The sequence below is a fragment of the Erigeron canadensis genome, chromosome 7 (assembly GCF_010389155.1).
Source record: "Erigeron canadensis isolate Cc75 chromosome 7, C_canadensis_v1, whole genome shotgun sequence".
Taxonomy (NCBI): Eukaryota; Viridiplantae; Streptophyta; class Magnoliopsida; order Asterales; family Asteraceae; genus Erigeron; species Erigeron canadensis.
In genome coordinates this window covers 9,649,618-9,672,787 of record NC_057767.1, presented here as the reverse complement: position 1 = coordinate 9,672,787, position 23,170 = coordinate 9,649,618, and the positions used below count along the sequence as shown (strand labels likewise).

Below are 23,170 nucleotides of genomic sequence, written 5' to 3'. Positions count from 1 at the left end.
TGATCAATAATCCAAATTTCCACATAATTGTATAACGGATGATAATCCATGCCTCCACACGATTATAACGGATGATCAATAAACATCTGACACAAAACCTTGTGCTGTCATTGTTGGCATGTTAATGATTGATGGTAGAAGGAAAACAAGATTATAACATGTATGCACAAGCTAACCCACTAACACCTGTAGTAGATACACATGACCATCATTGAGGGACCTCTAGAAAGACTATGCTAACGGATCGTTGATGGAATAGAATAATGAAACAAATTATTGACCTCTCAGTCGAGTTCAACTTTAAACTTCTCTCAAGCATTTTGTCAAACAGTTGGCACGCAATCACAAAGTGTAGGCTACACATCAAATTTATCCAAATCGAACTGATTTTAACTTAAATTCTCAACAAAACTGATTATGAAATAATTTCAAATTACCTTTATTTTAACTAACCCTAAGCAAAAATTAATAGTAAAACAAGTGCTTAAGTAACGAAATTTCACAAAAAAAAACCTTAATATACGGTGGTGGAACGGTGGTTGTGGTGGCACAGTAGCGACGACGGTAAGGTCATCGAAGCAGTTCAATTTCATGGTGGTCGGAGATGGTGGCCTGATCAGAGAAGGTGGATGACGCCAGAAATGAGAGAGAAAGAGATAAAGTGTGTGACTGTGTGTTGTCATGGGTGGGGAACTAAAAGAGAATGCGAGTTTGTGATGCTGTGTTTTTTCTTTTATTGCAAAAAGACCAAAACACCCCTCCGTGTTAATTTCTTATGCATGATAGCATTAAATCTGGGCCTTATGTGCACTCAAATTTTCATGTGCAAATGAATATTCCACTACAATGTGATATATAATATTGGTTATATTAGATAGTAAAATTAAGAAATAAATAACTTGAAAACCAAATATTTTCCAATTTTAAAAATAAATTTTAAATTCATACGGTTTCTATTATTATATAAAATGTGATTTTTTACTTTTATTTTGTAAGATTTTGTTTATATATAGATTTTATTTTTATTTAATTTAATAGTTTTAGATAATATAATTTTGTAGATTTATATATTGTAAAAAAATATAAAGATGCCACATAGGATAAAGACCTATGTGGCAATTTTTAAAAATAGCTTTAAATTGTAAAAGGCTTTAAAATGCTAGGATAACTATTGTTTTAATATTTATATAGATTTGATATTCAACAAAGTTTAGCAAATAGATATAACAACACAACATCAAATAATAAAAATAATCATAATAATTAAAATCGTACAACACACTAACCTAAATTTATAATACCATTTGAATAAGTATATATTCCATATGAAAACTTTTGAAAAAACTATTCATGACAGAAATGCTTTTAATTTTAGCCGGTTATAGATTCAACGCAAGTATGGTGACATAATGAAGCCGTATCAACACGATAATTGAGGCTTCACAACGCGGGGTATAAAACCCCACTAATTATTTATTTTTTAAAAAAAGAAACTATTTCATTTTTATCATTGTTTATAATCAAATTTCTTCAACTAAATTCCTTTTATATCTATCAACCAAACACATTAGGAGGTGACCAATACACATATTTCTCACTTTTTTTTTGCCACTCGTCCTTTGCATTTGTCCTTTCAGGGGCGAGTTTACACCATTGGGTGTGACTCATCCCTTGTCTCGTTCTTGGGAGATTAGTCTTTTCAAGTGTGTATAATATTCAAAGGATTAATGGTATAAAGGTTAGTCCATAACTAGTCCTTTACATTTAAGATGTTTTGGAGGGATTAGCAATTGAAGAGTGTTTTGCTAATATGACACTGTTTAGAACTAATCTTTTTGGGGATGAGTCTTAATATTGGGTAGCTCCTCATAGGTTTAAAGCTTTCATATTCCAATCCACTTTCAATTTTAATTCCTTTCACAGATTCTAAAAACTTTAAAAACATTATATGAACCAAAGATTGTTACCTAACACCTAAAAGATGTGCCAAATAAAATCTTTATAGCATAAGTTGCATTTGGGTTAAAACTAAGTTCACAAATTTGCTGGAGCAAAACCAACATTACATGCCATTGTGGCCAGCTCTATAGCCAAAAATACGAAATTGCCTGCTAGACCCTAGACAAAATATTCATTTACAGTACGCTCCCTCCCTCTTCTCTGGGAATTGTTAAAAAGGGTAATTGTCTCTGGGGATTGTTAGCACAAGTATATACAGAGTTACTGCCAAAAAAGACAAATGAAGCCACTAGTCTTCAACGGTCTGAATCTCCCCCATCATGATCCTGTTGCTAAGAACACTAAAGCCTAAAACTGCTGGACTAACCTTTTTTCCCTTCCTACCCTTCTTTTTGCCTCCGACCTTGGTGGGCTCACCATCTACATTGCTGCTATCCAAATTGAGATCCCCAGGACCATCACTGACACAATTTGTGTCTCTGGAAACCTTTGTGTTGTCTTGAGCTTGGAAGGCAATTTCGAGGATGTCAGAAGACAAGAAATCTTTGTAGTTAAGAAACCTGTCAATGAACTCATGATTACGGTCGTATGAACCCAGGTTCTCCTTTAGAAGTATCTCTGCTTCTGATCTTGACTGCTTTAGACAAAATTCTAAGAAACTTGTATCTGAAAAGAAGATGGGTAACTTGGTAAAACATCTTAAAAAACATCAAGATCACAGTTTATGAAGTGTTAGCGCCAAATTCAGATTAAACCAGTTAGCAAAACTAACTCCAACTCTTAGGGTTAGTAATTAAATTCCAAGGGCAATCAATTGCAGTATCAGCAATACTACTAGTTTAAAAGAGGAACACTTTAAATTAATAAAAATTACCTTTTGTTCCAATAAGCCTGACACACTCACTTTCACACCAATCTCTGAAGTCCATTGCCTCTGCAAAATCAGAGTCAAAAAGTCAAATTCCAATATAGTTATAAATGACAAAAATTCACTATCTAAGGTAAATTTAGCGTACCTGAATGTTTATCAACGACCTTTCCACCCATAGATTTCTCCCGCATCAACGACCCCCCAGAAATTCCTTTAACAGAAGTTTTCTTTGACCGATAAACCTGGCTTGTAAGTTGAGGAAAATCTGATCTGCATGACAAAAATGTTAAAAAAACATAAAAGGTTTTGGCCAAGAAAGCATAGAATTCAATTCAAAATAAATCATCTGCTAAAGATAGACATGGCAAAATGGGTGAGTTGGCAGGTTGGGCAGAATCAAAACGAGTTCAGGTCATACACGAGTCAATTGACATGAAAACACTTCCTTGTCATCGTTAATTTAGCATATAATTAATGCATTAAATGATTTACAAAAATATATAATAATACTTCAAATAGAATGATTTAAGAGGCTGTAGGCACTTAAACTATACTCCATGCAACTTATAAACAGTTTGACTCATTTCTTGTTTTAGCTATTTTTTTTAAGTTGAGCTGCCTAGATTATAATTATCCCAACTCGAGGTTAAAATTGTAATTATCTCAAACCTGCCCATTCACAGAATCACAGGCAAATGGGATAAAATTCCCATGTCTAGATATAGATAGACTTCGATTATGCATCAAAGAATAGTGAGCTTACTGTTTCATTTTTTGCTTTGGTTGATCCACTGGACCCCAGAACAGGTCATCATCCTCTTTGTTTTTTGATTGAACAGAAACATGAGATGTAATCTGGATAGGGGATGCAGCATTGGCAATAGATGACAAGGAAGATGACCATGGACCATTTCCATGTGTAGACTGAACCTGTACAGATTTTTGAGAAGTTGAGACAGGTATTTGATGCTGATTAGAAGATACCTTCTTCTCTTCCTCCTTCAATATGTCTCTCAAAGACGTGTGTGTACTAAGCTTTCCAGAATCAGTTGACCAAGCTGGAGCAGGTGCTGGGGCTGTCATCTCCGCTTTCCAGGCCACATAATCTCCCAGTGACGAACCAGACAGCAATAAATCCTTTTCCTGTTGTGTCACATGTGAATCCTTAACTTTCTCGTTGGGACTTGAACTGATAGGAGTTTCAGGCACTGAAGCTTTGAGTCCTGCAGCCTTCGCTTTTGCAGACTTTTTCCGGCTCTTTTTGCTTTCTTTAGCCTCGATAAAGTTCACATCGTCAGTTGGATCAAACTGAAAACTTGCCGACTCGTTTTCACTGGGTTTTTCCATAACTTCACTTGCTAAGAGATCTTGAGGTGAGTTCTTTTTGCTTTTCTGATGCACAGAACACTCAGTAACTCTAGGGTCAGAGCTTACCTGGTTCATCTTAGTTCCTTTGTGATCTGAATTTTTAACAATACCAGCCCATGGGGTGGATAGATTGATGGAGCCTAACGATATTGAAATATCAGTAACTGACATTTCTAACCGTGTGTGTGCATCTGCCTGTGCCCTCCGCTGTTCCTCTTGCTGGATTTCTAAAAATGACTTTGGCTTAAAGCCAGGTGCAGGCTTCCATGCTCGATGACCCATATATGCATCAGTGCCGACTTCATTCTTTTTCACAGATATTTTGTCAGTATCATCAAATACACCATCAGGATCTACAATGACTCCACATTGCATATCTCCTTTAACACAGATATATGGTTTGCTGACTTCGGCTTCAGATTGCTTTGTCTTAGAAGCTGTCTTTTCCAGCTCATATAATTGTGACTTGGATGACTTTTTGTTCTTTAACTTCTTTTCAGAAGGTTTATTGACCTCAAGTGACTCAACAGCTTTTTCTTCTTCTGAAGCAGATACTTCAGTAGATTTTATATTCTCAAACTTTGGCCCTTCCACAACATTCACAGATGACACCTTGAAACCACCATGATGTTCAGACTTTGAAACTTCATTGTCAGGAGCTCCAGCGGAAAGAAACACTGATGGATTTTCAAAGTGGTCTGCAGGTACAGACATTGAAGCACCCTTCATGTGACTGTTTTCACCATTTACCATCATTTGATGAGGCAAGAGTATTGGAACTTTAGATTCATTCATATGTGCACCAGCTTGTGAAACAATTGGAACTTGATTTTGAGACCCCATGTGGAAGATTTCATTTGTAGGCTGTAACCCTAGACGATCCAACGGCTGCATCTGTTGGTTAGTGAGCACCTGGGAAATCAATTGCTGTCTCAATAGCTGTTGTTGCTGCAGCTCCTGCTTCTGTTTAAGCAACAAGTATCCCTCCAATATTGACATCTGCTGTGTTGGTATTGGTGCTTGAGGATTCATCTGTGACATGTGTTTCTGTTGCAGCAAATTTAGCAGTTGAGGGTCTTGAGAGATAGCAGAAGCAAGCAACTGTTCAGGAAGTAGCAGACTAGATTGATTCTGTGGTTGAAGTCCATGGTGGATCCCAAACGATGATTGATGGGGATCCAAACCACCTTGAACTGGAAAATTTGACGAATTTGTAACTCCATTGTTGACCGCAGAGTTAGACTTATCAGATAAACCCTGAAGAATGGACATGAAATTCGGACTCGGGACATTTGGGGGATGGGGTTGTTGTCGAAGATTTTCATCAACAGCAGATAAAACATTTGATTGTGAAGTTGTGGGATCGGAATCCCTTCCAGACCAAAGGGAATAACGACTAGATATTGATGATTGCCTTTCAAGTTCTATCCTCTTCGCAAACTTGTACAAGTTATCACCACTCTCTGTTCCAAGTGGAGGAGCCGTGTTAGACTTCCCATGTCCCTTTGTACCTGTAAAGTGAAAAAAACCGTCAATCACTCGTAGAGCAAATACAAAAAACATAATCGCATAAAACGATTCATAGGAGGTTAAGGGGTGCTTGGATTTGTGTTTCAAAAGTGAATATGTGATATTGAATAATTAAAAATAAGAGTTAAAAACAGGCTTAAGAAGATAGGGTCTGATTACGCTTCTGCTAAAGTTATACTTTAAATATTACATGTTTGAGTGTTTGACAAATTCTAAAGTTTCGTAAAATAGAAGAGGACAATATATGTGTAGAAGTTTTTTGAAAAAGAGGTACAAGTCTTTTGATTAGGTCAAAAGAAATGGTAAACAGATGTGTTGAGTTTATTTTAGGTAATTCAATTGTGGTTTCAAAACACAATGCAGATACGCCCATATTATTAGAGATCAATGACTCAATAAACTATTATCGATTCAGCCTCCGTAACCGAACCATGCTAAAATAATAAACTATTATCGATTCAGCCTCCGTAACCGAACCATATTTTCATCATGGTATTATACTATTATTATCTCTTGAACCAGTGTAAAGCTTACTAAAACCAGTGAACTTCGACTTACTAGATTCATCATGGACTTCACTTTGTTTTGCTGCACTGAAACCTGGGGGTGGTCTGACCTTGGAACGCAGATGAGGCATGACATCACCAAGTGAACTCCATGGCGACTCTGGTGGAGCATTTGCAAGACGTACCAACAGATCTATCCCAAAATATCCAGCCTCATACCAACCAATGATATCGATGCCAGTAAAAGGACCTTGAACTGAGCCCTGAGGATCTTTGTAGAAAAGAACCAGGTCTTCAGGAGATGGCTGGGAAACCAAATGTATTATTGTTTCTTGTTCTTTGTCTAAAGGTCCAGACGGTTGCCTTCTAACGATTGGATCCTCACCTACTTGCCATTTATGCTTATCTTTCAAGTATGGATCTACAGACCTGCCATTCGGCTCATCAGTGGTGTCCTTTTGAGGCTGAGACCGCCAGCTTTCTCCAGAGTGAACAGAGGTTCCATGCCCTCTTGACTCTCGAGCACTTCCCACATCAATGCTCCTTGCATAATTTTCTGCTTCTACATAATACAAAAAATAAATACAAATAACAAAATTAAAAATGACAGGCCTCAGAGACGGAGCAACACAGTATAAAACTTTCAGTAATAATAGAAAATAACTAAGAAACCAAAAGATTAGCAAGCAGCCAGAGAGTTCTTTAGTTCACTAATTAATTTTCTATATCGAGTATCGCAACAACGGAAAACATAGTGTCGCACAAGTAGAGAATGATACTTTCACCCATTTACTTTATAATGCACCAATTTCAGCCTTTTTAATCTAAAACAGGAGAACGCGACAACATTAAGAACTTAACATAAGAAAGAACGAGTCAAATAGGCTGAACGGTCAGTCTTGGAAAAACGAGTAATCACAAAAATATATCATCTTGCAACCATGACAACTCATGTTACACTCACATGCACTCCAATTCAGAAAAAAATATATGGTTGGCAAGCCAATGTGATGTCTGCTTCTCAAAAGACAAATGCTCAAAATAAATCTATATTATTACCTGTATAACCATCAGCATTATCATCTCTACAGCTGTCGGCAGAAAGTGGTAGGTCTTCTCTATTCTCTGCATCAAAAAGCGATATCCAACAGCAAAATTTTATTACAAATTATACATTAGTGTTTAAATAAAATTAATAAGAAGATCATGGTACCAAGTTTGGTTCTTCTTGACTGCACGTCAGCCATGTTACGCCCAAGAGATCCATCTTTAGTAATTTCAGGTGCACTACTACTTATTACGTCCCCTTTTTCAATCCCCTTTAAAATGAACTGCCAAAGAAATAGCATATCAATAACACTATACAACATCATGATCAACATGTTTACCTATGACTATGCCAGTTTGAATTGTGTTTTATCTTAGACAGATCAATAAAATTAGTCAAAAAAGGAATCAGGTACACGAGTTGAATACTCAAACTATGTTGCTAATACTCACATATTGGTTATAACGGCCGAGGACTGATATTTAAGATATCGGTTATAGCAGTGGTATAACGGGTTAACGGTGGTATAACGGTGATTATAAAATAATAATTTCATAAGCTTATATAATTATTTAAAAAGAATGTTCAAAGTTAAATAAATTTAATAGCCAAAGTAAACAAATATCAAGATTTTGAGGGTCAAATTGGGAATTTTGTATTAAAACTTGGAAAGTTGGAAGACATATGATATTAGTATGATATTATCGGTAAATATGAGTAAAATATCGATAAATATCAGTAGAATATTGGTAAATATCACCGATATAATCGGAACCGATATTTTGACCAGTATTTTGACCGTTATATTAAGGAAGGACCGATAACTGTTATACCACTGATATACCACCGTTATTAACAACATAGTACTCAAATAGGTTGAAAAAGGTGTCCCAAAGTCTATTTTAATACATACAAGTATCTATATCGTTTGCTTCAAATAGTTATACTTTTGTTGGATAATATCCATTTTTAAATCAAATACTAACTATTTGTAAAATGGAATATTCACTTGACAAACTGGTGTTTACCAGTCAACCCGATCTGACCAGGTCCATTGGGACCTATTAACCAACCCCGAACCACCCATCTTGCCACCTTCAGTAAATGTGATAACCATTGAAATTACCAATTCCTCAGGGGTGGGTTCAATAAGTGCAAGAGGCTCCACAGGTTCTTCCTGCGTAAAAGAAGGCACAAACACGACACCATCTAACACCCTCTTATCAGTCATTGTGTACAAGTCAATCAGCTTTGCCCTGCTATATCTCACAACAGAAGCCTCTTCATGATGCCGGTCAATCTTTTCACAAAATGATGCCGATGAGTGTGAATCAATGGAGGTCATATGGTTCCCTTCAAAGAAACCCCTTGCCCTACCATGGGAGAAAGTCGGGTTACGATTTTCACTATGTCCCCCAATAGGAGAAACCTTGTTTGAACCTGGGCTCTGGTAAGAAGGCGGCTCAAATTTTCCTCTATTGAGAGCAGAAGCCGACCTCCATGGCCTAGGATGGTCTATATCCCTCTCATCATTTCCAGAATCAGCCCACTTGTCACGAGGACTGACCATTTCCTTGTTATTAGAGCCCCGCCATGTGTTCCATTTGCTCTCACGACGTGGGTCATGATTTTGATCCTTATTTCCCGCATCAGTCCATCTTTCAGATGGTGGACGGTATCTTCCAGAAGGGCTATCAACCCAACGATCCACATTGCGGTTCTCTCCAAGCTCTTTATCACCCTCTCGCCACCTGTCCTTTCGAAGAGAGGAATTTGTCTCTCTCTCCTCATCATGCCAACGCTCACGGTTAATGAGCACAGAAGGGCGAAACACATCCTTCTTCTTAGAGACATCATTGACCTGGTCAAACTTTTCTTCTGATTTAACGAGACCAGAACGAATGGCAGAGGTTGGAAAGAGACTTGTGTGCATCTCCTGCATTTAACATATATAAAAGATTATGATACTAAAAAACCATAAGCTTAGAAAGCTAACAAGTTAAATTACAATATATAAACAAAAAAAGGATAAGCTAAAAGGGCACACACCCCAGATACAGCTCCAGTTTTATTCTCCCCGGGATTCGGGAGAAGCCATTGTGGTGAAAGCGGAATTGAACTGTCAGACCCTTGTCCATCTAGACAATTAAACAATGAATTACTAATTAGATACATATTCATAAAAACTAAAGATGCAATAATAAAACATGAATCTCTTTAGTTAGTAATTAACAGCCATATGAATAACTTTATTGCCAGCCAATATCATGACAATCACAGCACAATAATGCAGGATATAGTACCCAATTTCAAAATTGAAGTTTCAAGACATAGACAATGGCCCTACTGACTGTTCGAATTGGCAAAACAAAAATGCCTATGATCTCATACCACTTATAATGCTCAGTGAACAAAGAAATGAGTTTCTATATATATAATGCAACAAAGACACCAATGTTTTTCACATTATCATATTGCCATAAGTTAAGGTGTTACACAAACCAACAGATGCACTTAAATTCTTCACCAAAAGTGAGTTAAATAAGTTTATTCATACTAGTGCTTTGTATCATTGATTCATGAAACAAATAACAGTATTCAAATAAAAAAATCGCTTAATATTACACCCTAACACATACAAAAAAAACTCAGGCATACCCGTTTCTACAACAAATGCACGCAACAACATAGGATGGTAAGGGCAAAATTAACACAAAAGTCGTAGGTTTCACCTTAGATTGTTGAAATTTCATATACTCATTAATTTAGTCACAGTGGATTAACTACATTAGTTTGGGATTGTAGTGTTTTAAAATTATTGTCACTTGTAAAGCCGTAGTTTATGTGTCGTAATTTTGGGGCGGTTGGGAATACACTTACAAAAAAAGGAACTAAAGTTAAATATAAACACCAACACACAAAAGGAATCTACTCCCGTGCCTTGCGTCAGTTGTAAGTCTATTGACTTCAGGTAAACAAATGAGGTTTTTCCTATTCAAATTAACGCAATTGGGTCATATGTAACGCAACCTAACCGGATATCCCCATGACTGTTTCGACACGCTCTCCCTAGCCAAACCCCAAAAACATACCTAGTGAGGTGTCGAACCTTGTACAATATTCGACACAAAATGTTGACCCCCCACAAAGATTTCACACACTTTTCTTTCTAGAAAACACCCAAAATATGTATAAAAAAAATAACACTTTTCATATCTAATTCTTATGAAATACAAAAAATTTCAACAATTTCTAAAATCGTACATACAAATATAACAGAAAAACTTAAAAATTCAACCAAAATGCACGTGTCTCACAAAACCCACATCAATCTTTACACAAAATCTAAAATTTGAAGACACCCACAAAAAATTAGTACATTTTATAAACATATTAAAGTAAAATAAGTGAATAAAATGATGAATATATATAACACTTTTCTTTCTCAAAAACACCTGAAATATGTAAGTAAAATAAAAACGAGTAACACTTTTCATATCTCACTCTTACAAAATACAAAAAAATTCAACAATTTCAAAACCCTACATACAAATATAAAACAAAAACTTATAAATTCAACCAAAGTGAAGTTGTTTCACAAAACCCACATCAATCTTTACACAAAATCTAAAATTTAAGAATACCCACAAAAAATTAGTACATCTTCAAAACATATTAAAGTAAAATAAGTGAATAAAAAGATATATATATACAACTTTTCTTTCTCAAAAACACCTGAAATATGAAGTCAAATAGATAACACTTTTCATATCTCACTCTTACAAAATACAAAAAATTTCTACAATTTCTAATACTGTACATACAAATATAACACAAAAACTTATAAATTAAACCTAAATGAACTTATTTCAAAAAACCCACATCAATCTTTACACAAATTTTAAAATTTATGGATACCCACAAAAAATTAGTACATTTTACAAACATATTAAAGTAAAATAAGTGAATATAATGAAATAGATTATATATATATATAGTAAAATGTGTATATAATAAACCTCTAGAGATCTTAGAGTGATGAAGAGAGTCAGTTTTGTCAGCCATTGATGAATAGAAAGAAAAGCTCGGAGACGCCAAGGGTTTATGACTTTGTGTGTTTATGTGTAAGCAAGTGAATGGGGGGAAAATAAAAGTGTTTTGTGTGTAGATAAAATATGGAAAAAGAAAACGAAATGAAAATATGTACTACTGACAACAAGGATCCTTAATGTTTATGGGTTTTTACATTAAAGTCTTATAGTTTGTTTTTTTTCCAAACATTCACCGTATAATGGTGAAGCCTTACACGTATCCTAGACAACGAAATATTGACCATGGGCCGTTACAAGTATTCAGAGGAAAAAACCCCAAGACTTGTCATCTTTAAGGATCGAACTCAAGACCTTGGATAAAATCTGAGATGTCTCTGACCAGTTGGACTGGTTATCATTGGCAAGTCTTTTAGTTAGTGTTGACGTTTTGATCAGCATGGAAGGGGGGTTTGATGGACCATGAGTTCGGGTTTTGTTGCAACTAAGTTTTTTTTTTTTTAAACGGCATTTTATTTCACTCCTACTCCTAAATTACTGTCTAGAAACCAGGACTGTCGAAAAACCCCTATTAATCTATCTTTCCAAATGTAAGAAGTAAAACTAGAAACCAGGTGGAACCTCCTAAGGTAAAAGATACCATATTTAATGTGTTCCTAAATTACTTCAAATACTTTATGTCAAAGATTGAATCTTGTTTTATGTCAAAGATTGAATCTTGTTTTTCTTATTCAGAGACATAAGTTTTTACTAAATAAATTAGTCCCATATTGATAAAATAATCGGTTGACCATGAACAAAATGAAATGTATTTATTCAAGCTATATTTATAAAATAATGTTGGTTTACAATATCAATGAAATGACAATCATGATTTAAAATACTGGTAAAAAAAATAAGCTCAGCTTAAGTTTAACTATGTCACTAGTGGTTGTTGAGGAGGTTACGGTTTAGAGGAAGAGGGTTTTGGAGTCATGTAGAAGGTTAATATGAAGCTAGTTGGTTTTTTAAATATAATTTAAATTTTAATATTGTTCAAAAAAAAATATGAAGCTAGTTTGGAGGTTGATGTCATAATATAAATTCACACCCAACCTCTCATATTATCTTTCCTTAAAAAAAGTTTTTGAAGTATATTATTCTTGCAAGTCTTTTTAGTTTAATCTTACGTACAACTCATTGATTTGTTACGAAAACTTGATTAGTTCATCTTAAGAACTTATTCAATTATTTCTCTAGCTCGTCCCTGAGCAAAAGTACTTTACAAATCATGTTGTTAAACGTAAAATGATGTAATTAAAGATATCAAGTATTCAACTCAGTCAACTTCCAAAACATCTTCAAAAACACATCAAGCATTCAACTGATCAGTCAAAAGGGCCGTGGATTTTTCGTTGAGGTTATGTTGAAATCTTTAGTTTTTGCTCGTTTTATTGTTTGTGATGATTTAAAATATAGTATGGTATGTATCCATTGAATACATACTTATATTTTGGATACCTATTACAATTATATTACTGGTGATTGCAAACCAACCGGAGACCTACAAATTTCCATGGGGATCGAGAACGTATAGATAGTCTTCAAATTCGCCACCTCTTTAATGATCTTCAAATTCGAGAACGTATAGATAGTCTTCAACTGTATCCCAAAAGTTTCAGGTATGTAAAAACGGATGTGGTCATCGTCATGAGCCAGATCAACCAGAACCAGGGTGCTTCCATCAAGTTGTTTTGTCCAGAGTTTCAGTATGGCTTTTGACAAACTATCATCTTCAGCTTGAGTTCTTCAACTTCCAATAGATTCCAATTTTTCGGGACTGCTAGCTAGCTGCTGGTGGAGGTGAAACTAATTGAATCTGATACTCTGCTGCAAGAGTTATAGTGACATGCCTATCACCTATTTTTGATCCCTGCAAGCCCAAATAATGCAAAAAATGAGTTTAAAAGAGCATAGTTTTAATTACGCCAAATGCAAAAAACTATCTTGCAAGCTAGAAGTAACTTACGGAAATAAGAAGAGCAGTGTTTGCTCCTCGAGATTTTGTGAAAGTAATATATGCAATCTGGGAAGATTCCATTTGCTTTGTTTACTAGTAATTCGTATTTCCCTTTCATTCAACAAAAGATTTGATTATGAAGCATATGATCAGTAGCCTCTAGTTTACATTTTTTAACTATTCCACCATTGAAAGGCAGATTTTATCCAACAATTAATTAGTATCATAGCCTCGTTCTATATAGTATATGCCAATATTCATTTATGATTAAAGACACCTCAAACTCTCTGAAAGAAAAGCCGGCCAGTTACTTTCCAGTTCTCGGTTCTACAAACAACACACTTAATTGGGCCATTAAGATTTAAGATGGAAACCATATATAATGGATGCGCAAGGGTTATAGGAATCCATTGAGCTGGCAGCCACACCGGCTGCAGATGAGATGAAAAGTAAAACGGCGTGTGAGTTCATCTTCCAAGCAATACCAGAAGATATTGATGCAGGAAGCGATGAAGAAAACAGCCAGTGAAGTGCAGGATTCTTTAAGAACCCGGTTCATTGGCGTCGGCCGAGTTCAAAAGGGAGATCGAGGGGCTTCAAATGAAGGACGGTGAGGAGTCCAGCGATGATAATGGAGGGAAACTTTCCGCAACTTTTTGATACAGTTACAGAAGAATACACAAAGCTTGCTGCTTCAATGGAAAACTACTCGGATTTGGAGAAAATGCCATTTAAGGAAGCAATAGGCCGGTTGAAGGCCTGTGAAAACGGGTTAAGACTTCGATAAGGAGGGTCGTCTGAGGATGACTCACTGTTGTTTACAAAAGCAGGTTGGAATGGTGACAGAGGAGGTAAAGGTAGCTCACAAGGTAGTTGTGGGCAAGTTATCACATGACCGGGGAAAGAAGTTCGTTTACAGAATCGGATGAACGTGTCACAGGTCGTATTCTGTTTTAAGACGGATCTATGGCTGAAATAAAAGGAAAAGTGAGGACCAGTTAATGATTTCAGATGTGTACTTTATTCATGCTTTAAAAAGCAACATCCTTAGCCTCGGTCAGTTGTTTGCATGATATATATCTGAGACTTGATGATAAACAAGGGAGGCTTGTGATGAGGGTGAAAGTTGACAAGTAAACCAAGCACAAGGTCAAGATATATGCCAAGAACAGACCGTGGTTGTGAGTTTAACTCAAACCCGTATTATTATCCAAGTTTTGTCAAGAAGAAAGGATTACAAGGCATATAACGACACCTTATACTCCACAACAAGACGGTGTTGTGGAGCAGAGAAACAGAATGGTAGTCGATCGAGATGACATTATCACTCTTGAAGAGTAGAACGTAGAAGAAACATTTTGGGGGGAGGCTGCCCGCAGTGCCTTGTTAAACAAAGCTTGAAGATAGAAAGCAGGTTGGATATAAACTAACCAACGATACATACAGCAGCACAATGGATGAGATTTCAGCAAACTAGTCAAAGAAACTCCTCGATCAGGTCATTCGCAGAAACCTCCAAGGAAATTAAGATTGGTAACTTAAACAGTTTTTACCTGCATTATTAATTAATATTACAAAGAAAACAGTTTACAGTATAATTAAAACAATAAATCACTGGATCAGAGAGTTGGATATATAACTAAAGTCAACCGAAAATCTTTGTTGCATGGAAACAGGATAATGTGTGCTGTTGCCGCTCGTCTCCCTCTGTTTTCTTTTTCTTTCGTCTGTAATTAGTTTCGTCCAAATATCAAATATGTGTCAACCCTCTTATATAATGAATCCCTAAGGCCTCTCCTTAAAAGGATTGGAGTTATGAAGAGTCTTGACTGCCACGTCAGCAGGACTCCCTCCAGGACTCTCCCTGCTTATAAGACAGCTTTTTCAGAACTTCTTCGCCACATCATCATTTCTTTTTTCATTTTCTTTTAAATACATTTAACCAAACTATATCTTTAACATTAAAACACACACATTTATATAAAAAAAACACATTAAATAAAAAAAACACACTAACATTTATTTAAAAAAAAAGATTACAACACAATTTATTGAAAACACACAATAAAAAGTAACACACAAACCAACTCAAATGAAAACTAAAACAAACTACTCGTCATCCTCATCGTCTTCATCATCACTACCTTCGCCCATCGCTAGAAACTCTTCCCCAAACTGATCCATCAAAGACTTACGATAATTCAGAAGCGCCTTCAGCTACCTTCTAGGCAAATCAGTGGGAACCGGGTTCTGAAGAAACGTAAACGCGTCCATAACTTCCCTCCTGTGACGAGAAGCTTTCCTTGCCTTTCGATCCTCTTCAAACTTGAGCCGATCTTCATCTGTTTTCTGTATGGATTCCTTCTGCAACTTGAGCATTTCGTCGAGCTTAAGAAGCGCCTCTGAACCGGTGTATGATCTACTCGAACCTGCATCAGAACCTTGGGACAACTTTCGGCTAACATTACGTCCCGGTGGTCTCCTAATCGGGTCATCTCCAAACAACTGGTCGACACCCGGGTTTTGCTGTTGACCAAGCGGTTGTGATGGCCCACTGTCGTCATCCAAATCGACCATATCCACCCACGGCTGTCTACTTGTGCCGTGGTCGTTCCAAAAGGTTGGAAAACCTTTAAGAATTTCCCAACAACTCTCGAATGCAAAGCGAGACGACCCATACAAGTCCTTGTATTGCTTATGGATGGCATCAAAAATATGCTTCTCATCGGTGTCGCTTTGCCGTCCTTCATCATTAAACCTTTTATACACTGTCCCAAAATTCTTACACCCGGCTTTGATTTTGTTCCATTTTCCATGAAGTTGACTCACATTACGATGACCATCTGTTGATGTATTGGTAAACAACGTCTCAATCTTTGTCCAAAACACATTTTCCGTTTGACCATTCCCCTTGATCGCGTCCTCGGTAGCATGCACCCAACACCTAGTCAAAACCACACATTCCGCATCGGTCCATTTCCTTTTTTCTGCAACCTCCTTTCCTTTTTTTGTCATTCTTTTTGGCGGTTGGACAACCACGTCTTCTTCGTCCACAGGAGTGGCAGAAGCAATACTAGTTCCCGCGCGTTGGTTGTCCGCTTCATCTACCACATGAATCGGCTGTGTTGGTGGTGGTGCCGCTGCCGCTGTTGCTTGTCGATACATCTGTGCCGCCTGCAATTGTTGCAATATCAGAAGGTTGTTTGCGTTGTTTATACCATCAATCGAGTTATAACCCATTTGATTATAAAAGGAAGTTGAAAACGGGTTCACATGGCATGGAGGCATCGATGGCGACGGCATATAGTTGAGTGGGAATTGAGAGTTGGTTGATTGAAGTTGTGGGCTAGATGACGACATCGCCGGTGATGGTGGTGGAGGAAAGTCGAGAAGGTTTTGAAGCATGTCGTCTCCAACATTTTGATTGGTTTTTTTGTTTTGGTTTTGTTTGTTTTTCTTAGGCATGATGTGTGTTTGAGGGTAATGAATGATTTGAATGTATGTGAAATGGTAATGTGAAGAAGAAGATGGAGTTGGTTGTTTAAAAAGAAAAGCAGAAGGTAGCCATTAAATTCAAAAAGGAGGAAGAAACAAATTTTTTTTTATATAACGGTCGATTACAAGCTCGCATGGCCCACAAGGAGCGTCTACGAGTGTCTTGGCTAGGACTCCGGAGAAGGACGCAACGTGGGGGACACTCGCTGCCTATACACTTTTTCGTCTTCAGCGGGTGTGACGGAGCGAAGACGCTCCTATAAGAACAGACATAATAAGAGTACTCGTCGTACCTAAATTTTTGAAAAATTTACATATATATGACATAATTACATATATGTCTTAAGTACAAGTTTTTAATGCATAAATACAATATTTTTAAAGCATGCTTTGGACATATATGTAATTATGTCTTTAAAATGGGACATATATGTAAATCTCCCTAAATTTTTTAATATATTTTGTATTATAAATAAATATAAGGTTATGATTTTTGTTTTCAATAAATTAAAAAATTAACATGTAAATATTCATCGTAACGCCCTCACTTTTCCATTATTATTATTATTATCTTCTTTTATTATACAAAAGTACAGTTGCTGTAATAACTTATCGACCAATCACAGTTCTTTTATTATACCAATCACGGGTCTAATATCTAGTTATTATTATTATTATTATTATTATTATTATTATTATTATTTTAACAACAATTTTATTAAATTTTCAAAGAAGTTATTACAAGAATTTAGTGGGGAGCCGCGATACTATCTGGGCTTCACACCTCCAGCTATAACAAAGTTAATTCTATGAAAAATACCCGAGCCCCAATGTCTTGAGTCACGGAGAACTTTCGGATCCGTTTCAGTAAGGCTACCGCATACTTATCAAGTTATCCGAAGGAAAAGAAAGAGAATGGGAGAAACTCATATCCAATAATGGTACACTTAGCTTCATACTTAACACGCTTACGTTGCGCGACTTCAGTTATTATTATTATTATTATTATTATTATTATTATTATTATTATCAAATTACTAAAATATACATGTGGTTTGGTTGAAATTACTAGTTTCATACTTGCCAAATCGAAATTATGTCAATGATATCTATGGTTTACAATTTTGCACTCAGATCATACCTCGCGCTGAAGTTTGTTATTTGTGTCGTTAAATAGCCCACGTGTCATACATATTTCATACCTCACATGCAAGGCGCGTGGGACTAATTTAAAAACGACACAACTAGATCATCAACACGGAGTATGGTTTGAGTGTGAATTTGTAAACCATATATATCATTAGCATAACTTCGATCTTGATACTAATCATGATATTAAGGTGAGGTTACGATGCCAAAGTTGATAGAATAGGAATATAGGCTAACCTAGTGAAATATGGTTAGTTTGACTTTAAAAGTCAAACTAGTCAAACAATACTAGCTGGGTAAAGTGAGGGGAGAAAAGTTATATGTGAAACTATTTGGTAATTTGTATGTTGTTAAAGTGTACAAGTGATGATTTTTAGGTGTTAAGGAATCAGAGGTTCCCCTTGACTTTATTATCAATATCCTTGATTAACTCGGGGTGACTGTTATGGCTATTAAATAGGCACTTATGATATCTCGGATTACTTAAGAGGTTTCATATAGTCATGGGGTTGTAATGATCATATGTGAATTTTGGGTCCTTATGAGCTCATTAATATTTGAATACCACCGAAAAATAGCTCGGTTTTATACTAGAAGCGTGTATAATCAAAATCCGAATATATTTTCGTCAGATCCATGTACCCTACCCAGATATCTTGGCTCCGCCTCTACTACTGGAGACCTACATGTTTGAATGGAGACACAATGTACAGTTGTACAGATAGTCATCGATCACATATTTACAAGGAATACGTATATGTTGTGAGTATTCAAGATAATAGTCTGAACAAAATCATATTTGAATTGTCTGTTCTCCCTTGTGTTACAATAAATGGAATCAACTACAAAATCGTATTTGATATATGCCGTTTCTTTTCTTCTCTTGCTTCAAGGGCTATGGGCTAAACAGATAAGGTTTTTCACATTTAAGTTACCCGGGAGAGGCGAGTCATTTTGACTTACATGATCGTGACTTACCGGGGTTCCAATGACCCTTTTTGTTACCTAGTGGATTTGAATTTGAGATCCCTTATAGAAAGGTAAAAGATGATAACCACTAGGCCTTTCTGGAGGTAGGTCGTTTTTAAGGGTCATCCTAACTCTTATATAAATGCAGACTTAGCTCGATACACACTTTACCCTGAGTAAATTGCTTATCAAAAATGTATACAGAACAAGATCAAACAATCATGAAAAAAATGAATAAGTTATAGCAAAGCCGAAAAGCTACTTATTACTCAAAAGAACTAACGAAAATGAGGTCAAAATCAGTATCATCTTCTACCTTGGATGAACCTTCTTTTTCACATGACAGTTATTGTGGTTGAGGCTTGATAAGCACCCGAACTTCCTCTTCATATCCTGCCAAACATTTGTTTTCTCACTTTCCATCGTTGCTTTCCTTAAATAACCTTTTTGGATCTCCTTCCTCATCACAAGACATTCTTTCTCAAGTTCCTTCACCTTACTACTCATTTTCTCCAATTCTAACTTTGCTTTCTCTTCCTCTCTGACCTCTGTAAGCCTTTTTGAATCATCTTCTGACCCTGCTGCCTCCTTAGTGATCGTTTCCCTTAAGTGTAACTGACCTACAAACAGAACCTGAACCGCTACACGGACTGGAAGTCTCTCGTTTTGTGCTGCGTGCTCACATGCCACTTGTGACATCTTGTTGCAATCCATAACAGCACAAATCTCTTCACGTTCGGATTCTGTAAAATATCTGTGTTTATTTAAGTATATGTCTATGGCCCGATATATCCCATCTGAGGTTTTTTGTGTTCCTTCTGATGCAGCATTTGACATTTCAGAAAGTGATATAAACGAGTCCTTTTTCAAATCAATGTCGTTGGCTACCTCACTTAAGAAATCTTCAAGAAGTTCAGCCACAATGTAGAGCCCGGATTGGTTTTCCCCGTTGAAACTGCTGTAAAAATGCTTCAAGATTCTTCTAACACACTCTGTATCATACTTTTCATCTCTTGAATAGCTTTGAGATGGTATCAGCAAGTCATTAATCGTTGCTAAATCTAGTTGCCTCCCGATCCTCACTTCAAACCCTTCTCTACAGTTAGCGTTAGCTTCTAAAACAGTTGCGTATTGAAGCATTTCTGATAGTAATGCACAAGGGAGGATCCCCCGGTCATGGGGTAAAAGTCTTTCGATTGCTTCAATGGCTAATCTTTTCGAATTAGAAGAAGAAACGCCTTCAGAAGAAGATGATTCTTCGTCAGTTTCTTTTGGTTCAAAAAACACCCAACTTTTGAAATATTGATAAAGATTTGATGCAATGTAGTTGGAGCCCACTTTGGATTGAATCATCGCACGGATTATAGGCTCATAAAATTCAAGATGAAGTTCAGTTAAGCTCAAGTCTTCTGACTTCCAATCAAGAACAAAGAGTTGTCGTTTAGCATTTGGATTGTAAACGTTTCCATCAAACCTGTGACCATCATCATCATCATCGTCCTCATCTTCATCATCAAAAGTTGGAGCCTTTATTGGATCGCCAAGTAAAAGAGGATTATCAACAGCTTTATTGATAAGGGAATCCATACAACCATCAACAAGACCAAGGTTTACTGCTTGTTGAAGAATGGAGTGATCATCTATCGCCTTTAATGATTTCAATGATTCATTCCAGCCAGTGAGAATTTTGTGTTTGAAAAACGATAGAGATTGATTCAGGAGATTGTGCGAGCAATGGGTATCTGTCATACCCAAATAGCCAGCCAAACAAGAAATTGGAATGACGTTTTCAGGTGTGAAGTGGACAGGGAAACCATAGCAGAATCTTGCAACGGTCTCAAAAGTATGGCGGTTGATATGAATATCACAGAATAGATTACAAATGTCTTCATCAGGGTTCTCTTTAAATAGCTTACAAAGTTTCGATGATTTTTCAGCAAGAAGATCCTGTAGTTGAACAAGGCAAAAGTTTATAATAAAAATTAGACTTAAGATTTTATATAAGTACTTCATTACTTTAAGATTTATGTAATACTCGGTAATTCTGAACATTTAAACAAATTATCTACTTGGCTGCCCCATGGTGGGGATTTATTTCCTTAAAAACATTAGATATAATGAATTAAATCAAGCAAGCAAATGTAACTGTTGCAAAGGTGGAGCGTATTACCTTGTTTAAGTTGTATGGTATTCCGCATACAGGGACTTGAATGTCTTTTGAAACAGAATATCGTGACATCTTATGAAAATCATGCAAAAAAAAAAATGTTAGAATGTTGAGAGAAACTGCATTTTGTTGATTTTTTCTTGAACAACAACTGCATTTTGTTGATGATATTTCATATAAATGTTGATGTTACACATTTTAAGACATAACACTAAGATAAATAGTTCTTTACAGTAACACACTATATAATTTTATCCCAAAAAGGGTTCTCATTTTTACTAATAAAAGATATAATCTAGTTTGACTATTCACAAGTCAAAGGTCTAATGGAACCCTTTTTTGTAGGTTCAGGTTTTACCTGTATGGTTGATCCGAACCATAACGGATTAACAGAACCCCTCAACTCAAACTGGACCCGGAATCTATATGGGTATCGTGCATAACGCCTACACAACCCATCTATGGCCTGTTTAACTCGGAGTCCCAAACACTCAAACACGACCCATAGTAACTCCAAACTAGTCAGGTTACTGTGACCCAAACAAAACCTAAATGTCGACTATAACAGTATAATTATAAAACAAGAGAACAATGGATGCATATCAAAAAAGAAGTTATGAGCCGAAATTATAAAAATAAGAGAACAATGGAAGCATATCAAAAATAACAAAATCTAGCCCGTTGTAGTCATAGTATATAAAAAAGTAAAATTTTGTGTCATGTCAAGAATCATATGCCGGAATTAAAACAACATATGCATAAAAAAAAATCTAAAGAAATAGGAACATTTAGAATAAAACATGAGGAATTAATGAGCCATTATAAAAAAAATGTAAATCACATAACACTACGATATAACATTTCTAACCTTTTATCTCCAAAAAGCTTAATTTGCACATTTCTAACAATGTAATCTTTTAAACATCAAGAATTATATATTTATATACATATCACTTCCAAGAAATCAACAATCAATTTTTGGCTAGTAAAAACGAAGTTATTGAGCAAAAAAAAAAAAAAAAGTTAAAAACTTACTGTGTTGATGATCAAATTATGGCAAGAAGATACTACCCGTGCATGTTTAGTAAGATGATACTAGGTTTATTTATTAAGTAATAAGAGGAGGTTTTTGTGGGCTTGAATCAGATTCTGTTAGGATTTCAAGGGAGATGGTTAGACTATTTCAATTTTGGTTTTGGACCATCAAGTAACAGCTATTTTTGCCACGTGGATATCATGAAAATATATTTGTCAAATACGAGTAATTGTTTTCTCAAGGCGATGGCAACTTATGCGGGATAGCCGGATATAGGCATGAGATAGACCCCATACCATGTGGAACACCAACGCCGATCTCGTTGTATGGGGTGCGGTATGAGATTTATAGAACCCATTGCTTTTTTGTAAGTTTGTTTGTTCGTAAGTTTATTATTTAATTGTGATTGTAATAAGGTATGAGATACATCATGCCATCATGGTATGATAATCTATCTATCCTATAACCAAAGGGAAATGATAAGCATATCACTATTTTGATTCATGTACTATAATGTATAAGTTTTATAATTAAATGTACAAATCAATAATGCGTACTGGTGGTAAATTAATCAAGTTTTGTGGTACAGATATCAATTCACGTAACTAAAAGAGCAAATTGTCTATATATTTGACACTATTATTCTTTTTGAGCCTAAAACTCCTTCCAAATTACTCTAGATGTTCTCTCTTATTTAAAAAAAAAAATTTTGCTTATTAAATTGATAATTATATTTAAAATAATTGCTCTCATGTCTGCAGAAAAAGATAATAATCAATGCATGGTTGCTGAAGAAGAATGGGTTCCCTCTGATGACTCATCAATTAATGATGAAGAGGAAAGAGATTGTTGTTATATGGCTTTGGCTGATCAAGAGCATCTGGTGAAGGAAGATGTCACATCTGGAAGATGGGTGGATATTGTTATTAAAAAGGTAATTGATTATGACAAGGAAACTGATCCTGAATTAAAATTGGACATTGCTGAAGCTCTAAACTCTGATTTAATTTTTGTGGAAACTGTT

The 23,170-nt window shown here is 35.8% G+C and overlaps 2 protein-coding genes across 2 annotated transcripts; both read right to left on the bottom strand.

Moving 5' to 3' along the window:
- Positions 1 to 1,982: 1,982 nt before the first annotated feature.
- LOC122607911 (protein ESSENTIAL FOR POTEXVIRUS ACCUMULATION 1-like) lies at positions 1,983 to 11,408 on the bottom strand. Its single transcript, XM_043780985.1, has 10 exons — positions 11,302 to 11,408; positions 9,332 to 9,420; positions 8,409 to 9,218; positions 7,448 to 7,565; positions 7,294 to 7,359; positions 6,287 to 6,796; positions 3,594 to 5,709; positions 2,976 to 3,100; positions 2,834 to 2,893; positions 1,983 to 2,625 (listed from the first exon to the last, which is right to left on the bottom strand). Exons 1-10 carry the CDS (start codon positions 11,345 to 11,347, stop codon positions 2,249 to 2,251), a joined length of 4,317 nt encoding a protein of 1,438 aa, XP_043636920.1. The 5' UTR covers positions 11,348 to 11,408; the 3' UTR covers positions 1,983 to 2,248.
- A 7,847-nt stretch (positions 11,409 to 19,255) lies between these two features.
- LOC122606488 (BTB/POZ domain-containing protein At5g17580-like) lies at positions 19,256 to 21,182 on the bottom strand. Its single transcript, XM_043779345.1, has 2 exons — positions 21,114 to 21,182; positions 19,256 to 20,890 (listed from the first exon to the last, which is right to left on the bottom strand). The coding sequence occupies exons 1-2, from the start codon at positions 21,180 to 21,182 to the stop codon at positions 19,256 to 19,258; spliced, it is 1,704 nt and encodes a 567-aa protein (XP_043635280.1).
- Between the last annotated feature and the right edge of the window lie 1,988 nt (positions 21,183 to 23,170).